The sequence below is a fragment of the Callorhinus ursinus genome, unplaced genomic scaffold (assembly GCF_003265705.2).
Source record: "Callorhinus ursinus isolate GAN/ISIS: 27379988/994484 unplaced genomic scaffold, GSC_fseal_2.0 scaffold70, whole genome shotgun sequence".
NCBI classification, from domain to species: Eukaryota; Metazoa; Chordata; class Mammalia; order Carnivora; family Otariidae; genus Callorhinus; species Callorhinus ursinus.
In genome coordinates this window covers 1,644,986-1,665,602 of record NW_027397132.1, presented here as the reverse complement: position 1 = coordinate 1,665,602, position 20,617 = coordinate 1,644,986, and the positions used below count along the sequence as shown (strand labels likewise).

Sequence of the window (20,617 nt, the reverse complement as noted above, 5' to 3'; positions counted from 1 at the left end):
AACTGACTCCCCCCTGAGCAGGGAGCCCAATGCAGGGCTTGATCCCAGGACCCTGGGATCACGACCTGAGCCGAAGGCAGACGTTTAACTGACTGAGCCACCCAGATGCCCCAGTAATTGCATGTTTATATAATTATAGTTTACTGGTGTCGTCATTTTTCCAATTCAAATGAACTAGAGAAACCTTACCTCCCTTTATATTGCTTAACTATTTCTTCTACATACTACATCAGACAGTATTCTAATTTTTGTCTCAACCATAATTTAGAAAACTGGAGAAGGAAAGGTAACTGTCCTTACCCACATTTTTACTCTTCCTGTTGTTCTTCCTTCTTTTCTATATTCCAAGATTCCTTCTTTTATCATCTCCTTTCTGTTTAGAGAACTTTGGCCATTCTTTTAGGGCAGGTCTGCTGGTGACAAATTCAGCTTTCCTTCACTTAGAATGTTTTCTCCTGGGATGCCTGAGTGGCTTATGCTATTTGGAGTTTGCTCACCTTCTTGAATTTGTAGGCTTTTGGGGTTTTTGTTTTTGTTTTTGTTTTTTTGGCAAATTTGGGAAGTTTTCAGTCATTTAAAAAAAAAGACTTTTTCCAGCATGTTCTGTTTGGCCTCATTTGTTTCAGGGGAATTCTTTGTTCTCTTCTCGACTGTTGAGTGCCCCTTTCAACTGTGAAGCATCTTCTGCTCTTGGCTCATTAGAGTTCACGGAGAACTTTGTGGGCATGCGCATCCCTCTGGGATTTTCTTTGTTGACTCAGGTGCCCCGCGTTGAAAGTGGTGTTCTCTAAAACCCTATCATTACTCTTTCCAAAACACTTGAGAAGTAACAGATACAATCCCCCTCAAAGGAAGAGGGGGCGTCCCATCCCACTTTCTTCACATGCAAAACAACTCTAGTTTTGTGTATGATGGGTTTAAATTCTTTGTTTGTTTGTCTCCCCCCCCCCCCGCCTAAAAGAAATTCACTCTTCTGTCCAAAGCTGATCAAAATAAAGATAAAGGGGGCGCCTGGGTGGCTCAGTTTGTTAAGCGACTGCCTTTGGCTCAGGTCATGATCCTGGAGTCCCGGGATCGAGTCCCGCGTCGGGCTCCCTGCTCAGCGGGGAGTCTGCTTCTCCCTTTGACCCTCCCCCCTCTCATGCTCTCTCTCTCTCTCATTCTCTCTCAAGTAAATAAATAAAATCTTAAAAAAAAAAATAAAGATAAAGGGGCACCTGGCTGGCTCAGTCAGAAGAGCATGTGACTCTCATCTCGGAGTTGTGAGTTTGAGCCCCACGTTAGGTGTAGGTTACTTAAAATTTTTTTTTTTTTAAATCAAGACAAAATGCTGTTTTCTCTACACTAATAGTATGGGCAGCTCTTGTCTGTAGCGGCAGGAGGCACAGAGCTTCACAGAGCAGAGGTTAGTAGTGGCTCACATTGGGATGGAATCAGTTTTTATTGTTAGTGGTAATTTGATATGACTGTGGGAAGTCTTACCAACCTTATGCATACCTCAGGTTACATAAGAAGAAAGCAGTAGATCTTTCAGGTGCTAAGGAATTCCCAGAAGCTCCCCTCCATATCAGGTTTCCCTGTTAGGAGCATCATACGTTAGTGTGGTACATTTGTAACTATTGACGAGCCAGTATTGATACATACTCATTACCCAAAGCCCATAGTTTACAATAGGCTTCTGCTCTTCCTTCTGTGTAAGGTTTTGCCAAACGCGTAATGACATGTATCCACCATGACAGTATCATACACAATACATTTACCACCCTACAAATCCCCCGTGCTCACCTGTTCATCCCTTCCCTTGTCTCCCTAACCCCTAGCAGCCGTCGATCCTTTTACTGACTCCCTGGTTTTGCCTTTTCTAGAACATCATGTAGTTGGAATCACAGGCTATGCAGCCTTTTTAGACAAGCTTTTTTCACTTACTAACATGCATTCAGGTTCTGCCATGTCTTTTGGCTTGATAGCTCTTTTTCTTGCCAAATAGCATTTCTCTTGTCTGCTGTGCCACAATTTATCTCTTCACCTGCTGAAGGACATCTTGTTTGCTTCTAGGTTTTGGCAACTATGACTAAAGCTGCTGTAAACCCGTGTGTGCAGGTTTTTGTGTGGGCATAAGTTTTCAGCTCATTTGGGTGAATACCTGGGAGTGTGATTGTGGGATTGTATTATAAGCCCATGTTCAGCTCTGCAGAAGTGCCGAGCTGTCTTCACGCGATATTTATTCGTGCCTCTTTGTGAAACTGCCCCCTCCACCTTCTACCCTGCCCTGAACCTTCTGGCTGTGGGGCGGGGGAAGAACAACAGTTAAACAGGCTTGATGTCCAAATATTTATTTTGCTCTATCGTTCAGTTATGCAGGAGACAAAGTCTCATTGTTCATTATTTTTCACGATTGAGTAAAAATGTGTATCTTTTAAGATCTGTAAATGCTTATTTGATTTAAGATTCAATATTTGCAAATTTCAGATAACATTCAAGAGGAGAATTCGATTTTGATTAGCTTTTTTTTTTTTTACATAGTGATAAATATTATCCTATTTATAGGCAAGGAAACCGAGGCACAGACAGGTTAGGTAAGTTGCCTGTAGTGGTCGCAGCTGGTAAGAGACCGGGGCCAGCTTTGAGGCAGGTAGCCGGGCCCTAAGGACTCTATCAGGTCGCCTCTGTACTTAATACCTTGTGCTCATGATTTGAGTTCAGGACTGACATGTTTGTAGCCACCTTTTTAGCAGGGGTTCTCAAATTCCAGTGTTCAACAGAATCGTTGGGGAAGCTTGTTAATATGCGGAGCCCTAGGCCTCATACCCAGAGGTTCTGATCCGATAGGCATGTGATTGGAACCCTATTTTATTTTATTATTATTTTTTTAAAGATCTTATTTATTTGACAGAGCACAAGCAGAGGGAGAGAGAGGGAGAAGCAGATTCCCTGCTGAGCAAGGAGCCCAATGTGGGACTTGATCCCAGGACCCTGGGATCATGACCCGGGCCGAAGGCAGCCGCTTAACCGACTGAGCCACCCAGGCATCCCAGAACCCTATTTTAGACAGACCCCTCCAGGTTGCTGACAGAGGAGGCCAGCAGACCACGTGTAAGGAACTGCGATAGAAGATGAACTGGAGGCCATGGATTCAGATAAAGATTCCAGAGAGCCGGCCAAGTCGTCGGCTCTTCTGTGTAGTTTTGCCAGATGGAGTCAGAGAATAAATTGTCCTTTACCTCTGCCGTCCTTCCTTGGGGGTCACCAAACAGTGACAGCTGTGGGTTGGCATGTTGGTGGTCGGAGGGGGTTTATATATGGAGGCAGAGGTGATCTGGCGGGGAGGGCAGTACCATATGAGTTCAAGACAGAGCAGTTAACTTAAAAACTTGCTGAGACTGCTCTAATCTCAGTGTATGGCTGATTTTATCTGTTATCTTTGTATTGTGCAAACATTCTTAACCTGCCTCATTCAGTGATAGATATGCAGATCTAAGGTGGGAGGGGACTTTGGAAAAAATAACAAGCCACAGGATGTGAGGCGGACGTGGCCGTGAGACCATCGGAGGCCTGTTTGTACCTCAGGCCAGATTTGTCTTTAGGTCATCCTAGGTGGATGAGCGTCGGCAGCTTCATACAGTGTCATTTTCGTGTCTTTTGCAGGAAATGTATTCTTCCTTCTCTTTATTTTTTTTTTTTAAAGATTTTATTTATTTATTTGACAGAGAGAGCAGGAACACACGCAGGGGAGTGGGAGAGGGAGAAGCAGACTCCCTGCTGAGCGGGGAGCCCGATGTGGGGCTCGATCCCAGGACCCTGGGATCACGACCCGAGCCGAACGCAGACGCTTAAGGACTGAGCCACCCAGGTGCCCCATTCCTTCTCTTTATTGAGAATTAAGAGAGACTACTTGGGGCACCTGGGTGGCTCAGTTGGCTAAGCGTCCGATTCTTGGGTTCTTGATTTCAGCTCAGGTCGTGATCTCAGGGTCCTGGGATCGAGCCCTGCATTAGGCTCCGTGCTCAATGGGGAGTCTGCTTGAGATGTTCTCTGTCCTCCCCCTCTGCTTCTCCCCCTGCTCTCTCTCACACACACACACACTCTCTCTCAAATAAAATCTTTTAAAAAATTAAAATAAAAGGGATTACTTATCCATAAGTAGACTTTTAGGGGCAATAAATACAATGCTCAAATGTTAAGTGTGCATAGAAGTCAAGGTGTTTTACACACATATGTGTGCCAACACTTGTATAACCACCACCTGGATCAGAATCTAGAACGTTTGCAATACCACACAAGGCTCTTCTGTGCCCTTCCTCATTCAGTACCTTCCTCTGCTTTTCAGATTAACCGTTCTTCCGATTTCTGTCACCACAAATTCATTTGTCTGTTCTTGGCCTGTTCTGGACACATCTGATAAATGAAGTCCTACAATGTGTAGTCCTTTGTGGCTGGCTGCTTTTACTCGGCGTAATGTTTTCAAGCATGGATCAGTGCTTCGTTCCTTTTTGTGGCTGAATAATACTCCATTGTGTCGATGGGCCACACTGTGTTGATCCATTCATCTCGAGACTGACATTTGGGTTGTTTCTACTTCGTGGCTGTGGTGCCCATAGCTGCTGTGAACATCCACAGTCAAGTTTGTGTGGACCTGTGTCCCGGTTCTCTTGGTAAGTACCCAGGAGAGGGACTGTAGGGTTGTATGTGAACTTTGTGTTTTATGTTTTTGAAGAGCTGCCAAAGTGGCTTCGTGGCACTTTTTGAATGAATTTCTTCTCTGTATTATTTTCTCCTTTAGGTTTAAACACTTGAGATTTTTCTAATCTCTGGAGGTGAATGCTTAGCTTATTTTCAGCTTAACTTTTTTCTAAAATAAGCATTTTCAGTTTTGACTCCATGGTTTACTAACACACAGACACTGATATTTTCTTCATTATTTTCACCTCATTGTTTTGTCACTTACTTTATATCTTCTTGGACCAATGCGTTCTCTAGAATGGTGCTTCTCAATTTCCAAACAAAAAATTTTTTTTTCTAGTCACTGTTTGGTTACTCTTTCTAATGGAATTATTCTGTGGTCAGAGAATGTGCTCTTCATGATACCAGTTTTTTTTTTTTTTTTTTTTTCAGTAAAGAGTTCTGTGCAAGAAGCCTAAAGCACGCTGAGTATTTGGAGCAGGAAGGGAGGGCATAATCCAGAGAATTGGGTACTTGCCATAGCGCTGGGCTCTGGCCTGGGTCTGGCCTGGGTCTCCAGAATGCAGTCACCAAAGGAATGCCTCCCTGGTGACCCCTGGAACCATTGGTTCTGGGTATGTCCCCAGCTGTGATGAGCCCCCAGAGGCTGAATCAGGAAGCTGCTGAATTCTCAATTCCCAGGGAGCTGGAGCCTGAGCACGAGAATGCTGTTCCAGAAAAATCCTCGGCATTCACGTCCTTGCTGGCCAGCCAGGAATAAGGTGGGAGGAGGAGCTCCTGAGAATCTGGGTACAGCCTCATTCATCCTTAGCAAACTAAATGTAAGAGTCTGGGAGTGTAATTTTCAGTTTGCTAATAATCTCTCCTTCATAGTAAGGTACCTGCTGAGGTTGTATCCACCATACCAGCCCTAGGAGATTTACTGACCTTTTTTAATGCAGTATGCTGTCACTTTGCATGAATGTGCCACATGCCCTCGAAAGGAGTGTATCACCCAGCTGTCGGGTATGGGGATCTGATTGAATCTCTGTCTCCATCAGTTGTAAGATGCATCATTATTTTATGTGCCACTAAGAACAAAAAAGCTGCCGACTTAACCAGACTTCATGATTTCTTATCACTTAGAATTTTGTGAAAGAGTGCTTTAAAACCTATTTAAACATTTTTAATAGACTTTTACATTGTGCATTCATATAAAAAGTAAAATATGACCAAAATAAGTTGGTCAGGGTACTTCCAGAACTTCTTCATAGAGTCCCACTTTTCAGAATCCCTCTGTGGGGAGTATTTGTGTTTTTCTACATAGCCTTGTCCTCTGTGCCACTGAAGGCATGGGTGACGCAGCATCTCTCAGAAGAGCACTTCTTTGTTGTCTTTGGGATTTTTCAAATTCTGTAAGTTTTTATGCTGTGACTTTGGTGATTTTACCAGAAGGTATCAATAAAAAGTTTGAAGCAATAACCAAGCAATAACCCTTCATCAGATGGTTCTCAAATTGTGTGTGTGACAAAAACGTCGAGTTCAATTATGCCTCTAACAATAATCATATTCACAGATAAGGCAGTGACCTGTATATGCCACGGCTGATTTCAAAGATGTTAAAATGTGAAAAAGAATGTATATCTTAAAATTGTTGAAATACAGTATGTCCATTAGTGCAAGCTTGTGAATTGTGTCAGTCAAATCTATATCTTTCCTTTTTTTACTTTTGGGAAAAATGCCATTTTTACGTATATGTCAATTTCTACTTTATGTATTTTGAGCCTATTTTGTTAGTGGCATACAAATTTAGTCTTATTAGTCATGTAATTAAATGAACAATATGCCATTATCTAGTGACTGTCTTTGATTTCCTATGTTACTGTAGTGGGAGCAACTTAACTTTGGTAAGGGTTTGTCTGGCAAAGCACTCTACCCTCTCACCTTCAATCATTAGGTATTCTTCTATTTTGCATGTGCCTCTTGTAGAGAACATTTAGTTGAAATTTTTTGAGTCCATGTTTTTAAACTTGGTCCTTTTTTCATTTATGTATATTGTAAATTTATGTATATTGTAAATTTCATTTATGTATATTGTAAATCATTTATTGCTGTGTAACATAACAAAGTATTCCAAAGTAAATGGCTTAAAATGACACTGGTTTATTTTGTGCCACCATTCTGTGAGTTGGCTGGCAGTTGATGGACATCTCTAGTCTGGGTCCATGCATGTGGTGGCATTTCAGCTGGGAGCCCATAGCCTTCGTTTCTGTTCTTTGTATGATTCTCGTCACTTCAGTAGTAGCTAGGAACTCGTGCTAACTTAATCTGTTCTTTTAGTGTTACAAGGTAGGTATTATTTCTCTGTGGGTTAAACCACAATTTGTACAGAATTCTTACTTAATGAGTCAGCAGGACCAGTTGCCAAGCCCTTGCTCTGCCAGTGTTCCGTGTGCCCCGTGGAACTGATTTTTCTCTGAGCGGACCAAAACTCTAAAAACCAAAACCAAAACAACAAAAAACCCAAATTATAACAAAAAAGTTAGTATTGATTAGTAATCAAGATAAAATTTAAGGGTAAGTGATAATCACTTTCAATTAGGACTCGGTAGCCAAAAATGTGGGGTTGTGAGTTAGTTGCATGTGATTATTTGAATTCTATCTTATCTTTTTATTTTTTATTTTTTTAAAGATTTTATTTATTTGATAGAGAGCGAGAGAGGGAACACAAGCAGGGGGAGTGGGAGAGGGAGAAGCAGACTTACCACAGAGCAGGGAGCCCGATGCGGGGCTCGATCCCAGGACCCTGGGACCATGACCTGAGCTGAAGGCAGCTGCTTAACCACTGAGCCACCCAGGCGCCCCATCAACTATTACCAAACTTTTGTGCAATGGGCAATTTGTTAGATATCACATTTGACATATTGTGACTAAAACATAGTGAGGGTTTCTGGGTGTGGTTCATACTTGGGGACCATTCCTGTCCCATGGAAGAAGTTGGAGAGCCACTGATTGACTTTATGGAAGACGGTGGGGGTGTGTGTGTGTGTGTGTGTGTGTGTGTGTGTGTGTGTGTGTGTGTGTGTCAGTGTCAAGTTTGCAAGACAGTCCATAGATATTTTATAGCAGTAAACCAAATTGCAGTTTCTTAGTAGATTGGAATCTGTTAGATAACTGGATTATTAATATAATTTCAAAATTAGAAAATACTTAATTTTGGAATACCATCTGCTTATATTTTAATGTGTGATAATCTTCCATTTTTCACTGATTCTGGTTTGTACATTTTCCACATTTTAACATCTCTGAAATGGAGGATTCATCTTACACTTGATGGGATCTTAGATGTTATTAAATATGGTAAATTAATGATTTTTAATTTCTTGATGTAACACTGTGTACTCTATTTCAGTGGGTTATTTTCATAGTTTTTAAATAGTGGTGATTCTAAGATATTCTATAGCTTTAATTCATCAGTCTACCATCAAATGATAGTATGCCACTTTACATCTACGATGAGAACCTTAAATCACTATACTTCGATTTCTCCCCTCCCAGGTTTTGTGCTGTTTTACATATGTTATTAACCTAACACATTTGTCATTATTTTTGCTTTTAACAGTAACAGTAAATCTTTTAAAGAGACTCACATCATGAGGGAACAATGTTTACTCACATAATTACCGTTAATAGTACTCTGTATTCTTTTATGGAAATTCAGATTTTCATCTGCTATAGTTTTTTTTCCCCCCTGCCTGAAGGACTTTTGCATTTCTTATGGCGCAGATCACATAGTGATGAATTCTTTGAAGTTTGTATGTCTGAAAATGTCTTTGTTTCACTTCTTCTTTTTTTTTTAATAGTGAGGGAGGCGGGGGGGCGGAGGGAGAGAGAGAATCTTTTTTTAAAAATTTATTTATTTGGGGGCGCCTGGGTGGCTCAGTCGTTAAGCGTCTGCCTTCAGCTCACGTCATGGTCCCAGGATCCTGGGATCGAGCCCCGCATTGGGCTGCTTCTCCCTCTCCCCCTGCTTGTTTTTCCTCTCTTGATGTGTCTCTGTCAAATAAATAAAATCTTTTAAAAAATTATTTATTTTTAGAGAGAGTGTGATTGGGGGAAGGGGGCAGAGGGAGAGAGAGAATCTCAAGCGGACTCCCCACTGAGTGCGGAGCCTGACAATGGGACTCAATCCCAGGATCCTGAGATCATGACCCAAGCTGAAATCAAGAGCCGACTGCCTAATTGGCCCACCCAGGTGCCCTGGAGAGAGAGAATCCTAAGCAGGCTCCACACCCAGTGCAAAGTACAGCTCTGGGCTTGATCTCACAACCATGAGATCATGACCTGAGTTGAAATCAAGAGCTGGACACTTAACTGACTGAGCCACTCCAGCGCCCCACCCCTTCGTTTTTGGAAGATATTTTGTAGGGTATAGAATTGGGTCTAAGTCTTTGCATAGCCATTTTAGTCAGGATGTAAGTCTAGTCCCTGTTACTCCAACGGGGCTGGAAGCAGAAGATCTCACTTACGTACTTGAATTAAATTCATACAGTCCTGAACCCAAAACATAGACCTCACCACCCATGGTTTTGCTGATCTCCATCTGTGTAGGCTAGAGCTTGAGCGAGGTCAGAACCTAGCCTGAATCCCCTGAATTTGCTCCTGATGCTCCCGAGGAAATGTCACTGGATCATTTTTGTACTAAAATTGGGAATTTTTGACTTCTTTCCCCGTTGCTTTTCCTTCGCGAAAATACTTATATTTGTTGAAACCAGACCTGCTCCTTTGTGGCTAAAGTAGACTCATTCTGCTTTAGAACTTGCAGTGATAATCGTGATAATCCAGCAGTTGAACTCATCCAGCCTCCCTGTCATTCTGTGGGTGAAGAACTGAGTCCCGGGTGATGAAGGGCCTTGCTCAAGCCTGTCCCTGGAAAGTCAGGATACCATTTGGAAGCTCACGATAGGGGCATTCAACTGTGAAGTGATTTCACTGAATCTTACCAGTAATTTCCAATTAATTTTTTTTAAGATTTTATTTATTTGTCAGAGAGCGAGACAGAACAAGCAGGGGGAGCGGCAGAAGCTGACTTCCCGCTGAGCAAGGAGCCCGATGTAGGACTTGATCCCAGGACCCTGGGATCATGACCTGAGCCGAAGGCAGATGCTTAACCACCTGAGCCACCCAGGCGTCCCTAATTTTTTTTTTTTTTTTTTTTTTAGGAGACGGGTTTTATTGAGGTTGGAAGGAAAAATGTCTTATCATATGTCCTTTTATGTGTACAGTGTGTGTGTGTGTGTGTGTGTGTATAAAACCATATCCATGTATTAGGTTTTCAATTAAATAGGGCCAGCTTTCTGAGGGGGGAAAAAAAATCAACCATGAGACTTTCCTGTTTTCATCCTACCTAACAGTGTCAACAGGACAAAATGATGGTGATGTCAGGTAGCGGATCCAAACTCTATACTGCCTTCCCTGGGTGCGTTGCTGCGAGAAAAGGTCTTGATAATTAAGGATGCCTGCTCTGCACACCGCTTATCCCATTCTTAGTGTGGTGCGTGCATGTGTGAAAGCACCTGCAGGTCAGCAGATGATGTGACTGCAGAGTTATTTAGGATGCAGAGAGATACTGCTAGAACTTTCCCCCAACAGCTGGAGCCACAGCTGAATGTTGGTGTTCGCTGCACATCCTGGGTGTCAAGAAAAGGAATAGGTTAGTGAGATATTGAAGCCACAGAACCTGGGCAGAGATTGTTCTAGTATTTTGTCGCATATTTCTGTTCCTCTTATTTATTCTTTGTAATGCACCAGGGAGCATCACATGATTTCCTATTAATACTTCAGCCAAATGCCCTAGTAGATACAACCATAAGAGATACTACTGGCCAGCGAAGACTAGAAACTTTTCTTTTTTACTCTCTACTATGACAGATTTCAAACCCTTAGAATATGAAATAGATGATGGCTACTGCTGTGTCCATCAAATAGGCTTAACGATTGTTCTCGTTCACTCAATTTTTTTTTTTTTTTGGCAGAAGTATAGACAGTATCATTTCAGCCCTTAAGTGGGACAGTGTGAAGCTATAAGAATAAGAACCTTATTCTACACCTTATCCCACCTTACAAAATGTTTCTTTCTTTTAGACCGGCAAAATCTGGGAAGCCCTGGTAAAGTAAATGGTCAGTACTTGATTTGTTTAACTCCTTGGGGCCTTAACGGGACAGGAAAAGATGCGCATCAGTGAAGGAGAGTTTAAAGGGTATGGGTAGAAGCTTGAGGGTCTAGCATCAGGTCAGCCTGGTGTGGAGATGCATTCCCCGGCCGTCACTCCTTGCTGTCAGCCAGCCCTCCTCATCTTCTGGGTCGGAGGGAGGGGCCGGAGGTGTTTCTTTCTGAAAAGAAACAAAAATGTCTGTTGGTGATGGCATGACAGCCCTCACCTTGCAGAGTCTTGTTTTCCTCTCTCAACCTGGACAGCTCAGCAGAAGAAAACTGAAAATAAGAAATCTCTGTGGCTGGGGCACCTGGGTGGCTCAGATGGTTAGGCATCTGCCTTCGGCTCAGGTCACGATCCCAGGGTCCTGGGATCGAGCCCCGCATCCGGCTCCTTGCTCAGGGGGAAGCCTGCTTCTCCCTCTCCCACTCCCTCTGCTTGTGTTCCTGCTCTCGCTATCTCTCTGTCAAATAAATAAATACAATCTTTAAAAAAAAAAAAAAAGAAATCTCTATGGCTTATTTAGGGAGGGGGATCTGGCCAGCTTTTTTCCTTCTTTGCCCTTGACTGTTGGTTTTAATGACTAAATCGCATTGAATTTTCTGAGCTGAAATACACTAGGTGTTGTCCTATATGAAAAAAGATCTTTCTCTGCTTTATCTAAATTCTCAGAGTTGTAACTACTTTGTGGAAGAACGTAGTCTGCACGTCCACTCAAGGGCCAGGAGCTCTGCCTGGCTTTTAAAAAATGTTTTCATTGAAGATTTAAAAATTAAATTTTCATTTGATAGCAAGATGAGTATTTGTTCACGAAAGAGCATACTACTCCTTTCAAAGTATCCTGTATACCCCTTTTCTTTCCTCCTAAGAAGTAAATATTATTGTGAATTCCCTATTTATCATTCCAGTGATTGTCTTTATTGTTACTATGTATATATTTGTATACCCAAACAACATATTGTTTAATTTTTTTTGTTTTTGAAATTGATAGAAAGCGTCCCTCTCCATATTCTTTTCCTGAGGTGATCCACTTGTTTGTGCTTGTATGTGATTTATTTTTACCATGGTTCGGGAGTCTCTTGCCTGAATGTACAACGTCTCTTCCCATCCTTTCTCTCCGTTTTCTTCTACAAAGTGTGCTTCTTTGACATTATCATATCTTCTGTTGCAGCGCTCAAGAATTTAGTACATATACACCTAGGAGTAAAATCACTGGTCCATTGCTTAGGCACATCTTCGATAGGAACCAAATGGTTTTCCAAAGTGGCCATGCCGGTTTCCACTCTGAGCAGACTTGTTTTCTCTCTTTCTCTCCCCTTACTCCACCCCCCCCCCCCCCCCCCCCCCGTTGGGTGATTGTGACATGCGTGTCTTTCTTCAGGTTTTTACATTTCTCAGGTATGTATGCATCAGGCAGTGGTTCCACAGGGCTGTAGTGGGGGAGACGAGCATGTCCCTGGCTTCCCACATGTCTTGCTCCCCAAGGTGTAACCACGTTGACCTCTTTGTTTCTGTTCTGGTATCTGGCATGTTAGAGGCTTATCTCAGGAGAGTGCAAGGCTAGAGGTTACTGGGAACTCTTGAGTGTGTCAGGAGGCCTCGTTGACCGGTTTCTCTGTGGGGTGATCTAGGTGTGCTGGTTGCTGGTGGACAGCCCCCCACCCCGCAGATCAGTCTCTTTGCATCTAAAGCTGGTCTGATTCTGCAGAGAAGACCCCCTCCTACCTCTAGTCCAGGATGGTGCAGGTGGGTAAAGGGTGGTTGCCAGTAGTCCGGGAGCCCCATGGGGAGATGGGTGGTGGTGGTGACGGGGTGTCAGCCCGGCGCACATCCCTGGTCTTTGGTGTGGTGCACTCTCGTGTGTGGGGTGACCCCTGGGCCCCCTGACTGTGTAGAATCTTCTGTGGAGCTGGAGGAGATGAAGGGGTCCCATAGCTCTCACACAGCCTCATCCAGTCCTCTCATGAGCTTACTCCTCTTCTCAGCCCGCCCCCAGACTGACCTGACCAGTTCCCAAGCCCTTGGATGCCCAAGGAGTCAGGTTATGCCTTGGTCTGCCCCACCCCCCCGCCCCCACCCTGTTGGCATAAGATTCTTCTTGCTCACCTTAGTTAAGCGAGTCACTGCTGGTCCAGTCAGTCTTTTAGCTTCAAAACCTGTTGCTCTCCCCACCCTCATTATCTTTGTCCTCATGGGTTTTTGAGTTTTAAGAAATCGCCTTACTATGTATTCAGTGAGCTTTACCACCATGTTAGTAGAGGTCTCTCCCTGAGATTTGAATTTGCATTTCCCCGAGGATTAAGAGAGTTGATGTCTTTTCACATGGCCATTGATAGATTCCTTTTCAGTTTTGTGTCTGTTCAAGTCTTTTGCCCATTTACTAACCTTGGTTTTAAAATCTCTCCCCCTTCTTTGTAAGAGTTCTGTATTCCATCCAGAATACCAACCCTTTGATGGTGTTTGGCTTAACTCTACATGGTGTGGAATTTGGTGACCAAAGGGTCTTAATTTTAATGGTGAATTTATTGATATTTTTGTGATTTACATTTTTTCCTATCTTGTTTAAGAAATCCTTTCCTACTCTGAAGTTGTAAACAAGTTCTCCCCTATTCTAAAAATTGTGGTGTTGCCTTTCTATTTAAGCCTTTGTTCCACTTGAAGTTGGTTGAAAATACGTATGATAAACAGGGATTCAGCCTCAATTTGTGCACAAGGATAACCGATGTATCACACAGCACGTGTCACTTATTGACATGTCCACCCTGTCTTTTTGAGCTGCGGTGTCAGCTCTGTTACAAAGCAAGCTTCTGTCTGTCTGGGGGGACTTCACTGGCTTGGCTTCTGGTGCATCCCTCAGTGTGTCTACCCCTGCACCATGACCGTATTCTCCTCATTTCTGGAATCTGTGTGCTCTCTTGCTTTTTGATCAGATTCTCCATCTTTTGTTTCTTTAAAGAAATTAATGAAGTAGGACTTAAATGCACAATAGAGGAGTATTAAAAATCAAAAGCTTCTTCTTTGAAAAGCTTAATGAAATACTAGTTGCAGCACAATTAAAGAAAAGAGTACAGACATGGTAGGAATGGGGGAGGTTAGTCAATAAGAGGATGTTATTAACAATTCTCTGTCAATAATAATAATACAAAAATTCAGTTACCCACGTACTGGCTACCCTCCCCCCACTGCACTGACACTTCCCTGAGTTGTTCTGGAATGTGTTTCCTGCCATCCAGCCTTCTCCGGAGCAACTGCTATCCAGAACTTTAGTGCGCTTATGTTCTGTACATACATGCACGTCTCACCTCCAAAGCGTGTGCTTGACTTTCAGCCTCCCCAAACGGCCGTATACAGTCTCCAGTCTGCTTTACCTTTTCTGTTCTGAGCGGCTCACCTGTATTGATAGACTGAGTTCAGCCATTTTTTATTGTTGCGTGGGATTCTGTTTTATAAATGTACCACCATTTATTCATTATTAGAGGATATTTGGGTGGTTTTCCTATTACAAACAAGGCTGCTATGAATATATTACATGGGGTCTACTTGCTAGGGTTCTTTTGGGGCTAGATGCCTACCTACAGACCCGCTGACGTGTTGATGTGCCATCTTCAACCTCACTAGACGTTGCCAACATGGGCTCCAGACTGGTGGTAGTTTAATTGTTTGATTTTTTTTTTTTTCTTCCAGTGCCCGAAGACCTCTCATTAGAAGAGAGAGAAGAACTTTTAGACATTCGTCGAAGAAAAAAGGAACTTATTGATGACATTGAGGTAAAAAAAAAAAACAAACCAAAAACTCCCCTTAGTTTTTGCTTTTAGGCAAAATAATCACTAAAATAATTCATGAAAAGGTAAAAACTGGGCATCTCATATGTCTGTATCCTAACCCGGGAAGGGAGTGAAAGGGTTACCCTAGTTGGTAAAGCAGATTGTGCTCACCAGGCCGTGCGGCCACGGAGCTGGAGCCCACAGTGAGGGCACTTGTCGACGATGTGGATGGCTCTCTCAGGTGGAAGAAGGCCCTATTCGTTTGCAAAAATCCCTAGCCCCCAGAGCCTGCCGTCCCGTTTCTGGCGTGCGGACCCCCGAGCGCCGACTAGCTGGTGGGGACAGAATGACAAAACACGGCCGAGCACCGCACTTGTCGCGGCTGTGTCCTCGGAGCCCGGCGCGCCAGGCCTCAACCTCAGGCTCAGACCGTGGTGGACATTATTGAGGAGACCAGCACTGCTTGCACTTGGGGTTTCCGTGGGGAAGTTAGTCAGATGTGTGGCTCTTCTTCGAGAAGCTCCCGAATCTTTGTCACGTCAAAATGAATGTGGCCTCACTGGCCACTTGCTGCAAGACCAAGCCCTCAGACAGCACCTCCTTCCTAGGAGCCCGCATCTGAGGTCTGAACTTCCTTGGTGAACAAAACAGTAGTGTCTTAATAACAGTGTCTTTGTATTTGAAAGGTAATCTGTGGAACTTTTTCTTGTAAGGTTACCCTTCCTTCGTGTAAAAATCACTGTGTCCCAGAATGGGTGCTTTGGTTGCAGAGTAAGAATATATTTTAAGATTTGTCGTCCTGTTTGGACATTAGCGACAGTGGTGCCCGTGGAGGCTCAGGTAGCTGTAGTGGCCTCACCTTTGAGTTGGGAGCACTGAGGCCCAGGGAGGGTAAGAGCGTTGCCGGAGGTCCCACAGCCAGTAAGTGGTGGAGCCGTGCGGAGGCACAGGGGAGCCTGTCCCTTCTGGGGTTCTTGGCATATCCGAGCCCCAGGTGCGTTCTGCTGTCACCTCCTGGGCTCTGTCCCTGCCGCTCCGTCTCGCACACAGACTGATGGCTCGGGACCCGACACTGGCCTCGGCACCTTTGCCCTGGTCTTCCCAAGAGGAGAGGAAGACCATGGCCGTGAAGAAGGCAGGGAGGGTGGCCGGAGGCTGGGGAGGAGGAGCTGAACAGCCGCAGTGAGTGAGCGAAGGCCTCCCCGCTTCCCTTTGCTCTTGTGTTTTGCATACACATACTCTAGAATCTGCCCGGTGGGCCCCTCCGAGCTTGTTCTGGCGACAGGTGGACAGCTGACGATCGTGCTTTCTCCTGAGTTGGGGCTGCTTGGACTGGATGGAAAGTACTGGTTTTCCCGTCCACACGAGGCCTCAGGGAAGCTTGTGTGTCTGGGAGGCTGGAATTTCTCGAGTCTAGGAGGGGATGGTAAAGAGCCCCACCGCCAAATGTCTGTCTTCTTTTTTGGCAGAGGCTGAAATATGAAATCGCCGAAGTGATGACAGAGATTGACAATCTGACTTCAGTGGAGGAGAGGTACGCCGTTGGTGCCGCACGGCTGAGTTACTCACCTCTTCCCTTCCTGCCTCAGCTGCCGTGTGACCACAGCGGGCGCTGGGTGGCTGGGATCACAAAGTGGGGCGGCCTTTGTGGGGCTGTTGGGTCCTCTGCTCCCCACCCCTCACCCCTTCCTGCTCTTTGCGGAGGAGTCGGGGCTGCTCTGGGGGCTGCGGCTCTCCGCTCCCTTCCCTGGAAGCACAGCTCCTCCAGATTAACCTCTGCAGAAGTAGCCTCTCTGTACAGCAGGAAACTGTGCTTTCCTTAAATCGCTGTTTGTCATTATTAGCTTTTTCTGTAGAAGGAATCAAGTGTAGGAAAGAGCCCCGGCAGCCACGGGCCACCTCTGTGGTGGGGGGTGGAGGGGCGGGGCTGCAGGGGTGGAGGGCAGAGGGGCGGGGGAGCCTGGGTGATTTTGTGCACGGAGGTGCTGGCCCAAGTGCTGGGGAGACCGCCTGCCCTCTTGCAGTTGGTGCAAACAGTTCACTAATGACTTAACTCTTTGAAATGCATAGCAAAACTACCCAGAGGAACAAGCAGATAGCTATGGGGAGGAAGAAATTCAACATGGATCCCAAAAAGGTAAGCCAACGTTCCAGTGTTCTGGCCTGCAAGAGACTGTGGGGTTCACCGGTTTGGTTGGCTCTCTCATTTTGGACAAAGGTGGTCGGTCATACCCCCTCACAGGTACTGAGAGCGGAAGTTAAGTTTGTATCACGTAGGGGCTGCTGCCAGTGAGTGGGGTGAAGCACAAGTGCCCGTGGCCCTCATCCCTGGACGCGAAGACCTTTCTTTGCGTGTGAAGCTCCGGGTGAGGCCCCCCCGCCCCCGGCCCCGGCAGCGGCTGGCGTGGACAGGCCCTCGGCGTGGCCAGGCCGAGCGGTGTGTTCTCCCACTGCGGCATGGCCCACAGCCCGGGGAGCTGGTGGGCAGGGCTGCACCCTGGGTGTCTGCTGGGGGGTTAAATGGTTCAAGTCTGGGGACTTTGTTCCTCCCATTCACTTTCGAGAGAAGACGTCTGCATGAAGGACTGGGAGCTCTCCTGATTGAAGGCAATACCAGGTCTTTCCTCCAGTTGGATTTTCTAGGAAAACACCCGAAAATAATGAAAGCTGCAACATGCAGCTACTTGTCTTTGAGGTTGAACCAGAAGACTTAGCAGAACCTGTAAACGCTTTGTGGAATATGGCTCAGCTGCAAGACCGTTAGGTTTTGAGACAGAAGAGCGGATCTGAGTTAGCCACCAGGGCTCGAGGTCCCAGAGAGGAATGCCGTGTCCCCGGAGGCTTCTAACTGCGGAGCTGACTTCATTCCACAGTGATCTTTAGGTGGCATTCACATCACACACCTTCCTTGGGATTTTATTTATTTATTTTTGGCATTGAGCCTCTGTGCTAATTAATGATTTGTTCATTCAGTAAATGTTGATTGCAAGAATTGCACTGTGCAAGGTCTAAGATCTGTAAACTTGCATTTCTAGGTGCAAGCACAGTTGCAAAATGTCAAGAAATGGCTTGCACATGTGGACTCTCCTCAGCCTCACCACGGCTGCCGCCGGAGGAGGGTCTTTGTTTAGCTGGAGTATTCCCACCTCCATGAAAAATTTCCTGTTGCTTCCCGATTTTCTGCTTAGGGGGCATCCACCAGCCCCAAAGTGGAATGCAGCTGTCCCCAGGAATGATTTTGTGAATTTGGTAATGACTTGAGGTTTGGAGCTAGAAGCGTTTTTTGTTGTTTTTTCCCTTTCTTGAGGAGTTGAACTTAGAGAGTTGGCTTAACCAGCAGATTTGATAAGCATTGGCAGCATCTCGAGAGATACCTCACGAGTGGCTGTTTTGAAAACCGGACCTTATGTTTTGAGGTGCAGTGCAGGACAGCACGCCAACAAGTCCGGGGATGAGTCCACGTCCACCGCACGAGGCGCGCACACCGACACTCCGGTGCTTCGGCGGTGCTGTCGCTCTGCTCGGCTCTAGCCCGTCCTCTTGTGCTGCGCACACCTGGCGTGAGATGTGCCGCCAGGCGGGCTGACCCACGCTTCCTGAGAACTTGCCACGCATCAGGAACTGCTAACGAAGCACTGTAATTAGTACACTTACCCTTACGGGGTGGGTTCCCTTTTAATGCCTGCGGCGCAGTCGGGGGGAATGAGGCACAGAGCCTCTGAGACGTGCCCAGTGTCCGGAGCGAGGAATCCACCTCAGACTCGGGCCCGTGACCACCGCACTTCACTGGACTCTTGTGGGAGCCTGGGTTTGGTTTGTCGGCAGCCCTGGGAGTCCAGCCCTGTGGGGTGTCTCCACCTCCAAGTCCAAGGAAGCAGCTGCTTTATCTGCTTTGCCTGGGCCGTGGCCAGCTGCCCTGCAGGCCTCATTTTGCCTAGATGCCTCTCCACCTGAGAGATTTTTAAGGTATTAATTATTGGTGCTACCCAACAACTTATTTGTAATTATGGTAAATTTAGTCTGCATGTGGCCCTTTGCTGGGGAAAAATAACGAGATTTCCCTTGTCTTATAGACGATTATAGCACTCGTCGGAGTCCACTTGGGCCACCATAACAAAATACCGTGGACTGGTGGCCCAAACACTAGACATTTACTCGTTCACCGTTCTGGAGGCTGGAAGTCCAAGGTCAGGCTGCCAGCATGACTGGGTTCCGTGAGAGCTCTCTTCCCCACTGACAGGCGGCCTCCTCACTGTGTCCCCAAACGGCCCAGAAGAAGCTGGAGAGCGCCCCCTGGTGTCTCTTCTTAAAAGGGCAGGGGTTCCCTCAGATCAGAGCCCCGCCCATATGACCTCGTCTGACCCTGCCTCCCAGGGCCCCACTTCTGAACATCACATTGGGGGCTAGAGCTTCAAGATAGGGATCTTTGGGAGACTCAGACGTTCAGTCCAAAACAGCCCTGGGTAATCTCACACACGGCGTTGTGAAACAGGCTCGAATCAGAGACTTTCAGGCTAGCAGGAAGTAAGTCACAGAGTGGTGACATTTTGAGCGGGAGCTTCTGTTTTTGCAGGTACATTAGATACACAGAGGCAGCGCTTGGGGTTAGAAATGAGTAAGAGGAAAGGTTGATTCGATCAAGGAAGCAGGAAATATTCACAGGCTCTCTTATTCCCAGTTTCCTAGAAATGCCTTTAAAAATATACGAATCTGTAAGAAGCAGGAGTTTGCTCAGTCGACTAGAAATTGAGGAAACCCTGAAAGATGAAAGATGAACGGTAGCCCGAAGCACACTCGGGAAAGATTTGCTCTGGGACGGGAGAGCCACATCAGGGGCTCGGCTCACTTGGGCAGCAGGTGTGGGACGTGGGACCAGGGAGGGGACCTCCATATTGTTCACCCTTGGCTGAGCTTGCACGGAGCGGTGCTGTGTGCCCCCAGGTGGGAGACGCAGGTGTCTTCTCCACCGGCCTCACCAAGGAAGAGGAGGAGAAACACCCGCTCCCAGAGACCAGCTTCTGAGCGCCCCAGCTGGCCGCGTCACCTGCTCCAGAAACAGACGGCATTCGGTTGGGCTACCAGAGAATCTGAAATACAAAGGTCATCACCCAACCAGGAATCACCAAATGTATGAGCTGCTTGACCCCATGAAAGAGACGTGAAACACCACAAACAGAACTAACACAGGAGGAAACATTAAAAGTAGGATGTTTTGTATATTGTAAATCTCATCAGAGATGGTGGGGTGTTGGCTTATCCATGGTGCAGAAAATGGAGAGTTGTGGAAAAGGTCCGTGGAAGTGAAGAACCGACACCCTCTGAAAACCCACAGCCCGGGGCTGGGACGGGGACACGGGCAAGACGGATCGTGGTGCTCCTGTTCCCCACTGCTCTGAGCAGAGCCACGGGAGGCAGGTCTGGTGGCTCAGATGTCATCGAACAAAAGTCCCAGGAGGAGAGAATAGAAGACAGAGTGGAGGATGTATGTCAAAGAAATACTGGAATATTTCAGAGTTAGATTAAGATAAAATACCCAAAATCAAAGGGCTCACCAAATGCCAAGCAGGATAAAGTTTTTCAGACACTGATCTGTAGAAATATCAAGTAAAATACCAGAAAACTTACGGATAAAGAGAAATTCACTGACTTTCCAGGAAGGAAAGACCAGATTACCTAAGAAGAAACCAGAATCACAACAGGAACGCTGGATCAAAGACAGCAGGGAAACTCTTTTCCAGGGTCGGAGGAAACGTGATTTAAAACCTAGAGCTCTCTGGGGAGGCCGGTGTAGACCCGCAGAAAACCAAATAAAATAAAAATAATAAAACCTAGCATTCTGTGTATCAAGACCCATGTGAGGAGGCAAGTGAAGACATTCAGATGTGCAAGGACTCACAAAAGGAACTGCTAACACGTTCTATGAGCTCTAGAAATTGTGGAACAGTGTGTCTATAAACAGGACACGAATCCAGGGTGCGG

At 45.7% G+C, this 20,617-nt stretch overlaps 1 protein-coding gene across 5 annotated transcripts in view; it reads left to right on the top strand.

Moving 5' to 3' along the window:
• The window catches only part of CYTH3 (cytohesin 3), an 89,854-nt gene that overhangs the window by 50,758 nt on the left and 18,479 nt on the right, over positions 1–20,617 (top strand). For 4 of the 5 annotated variants that reach the window (XR_012376314.1, XM_073886378.1, XM_025863754.2 and 1 more), the window contains 4 exons: positions 10,804–10,839; positions 14,559–14,641; positions 16,108–16,172; positions 16,709–16,775. Coding sequence is in view for 4 of the 5 variants with exons in the window: in XM_073886378.1 (XP_073742479.1) it covers positions 10,804–10,839; positions 14,559–14,641; positions 16,108–16,172; positions 16,709–16,775 (251 nt within the window). In the remaining variant the exon portion in view is untranslated. Of the gene's footprint in view, positions 1–10,803; positions 10,840–14,558; positions 14,642–16,107; positions 16,173–16,708; positions 16,776–20,617 lie in introns of those variants that run through there. The other variant, XM_073886379.1, reaches the window with a different exon arrangement.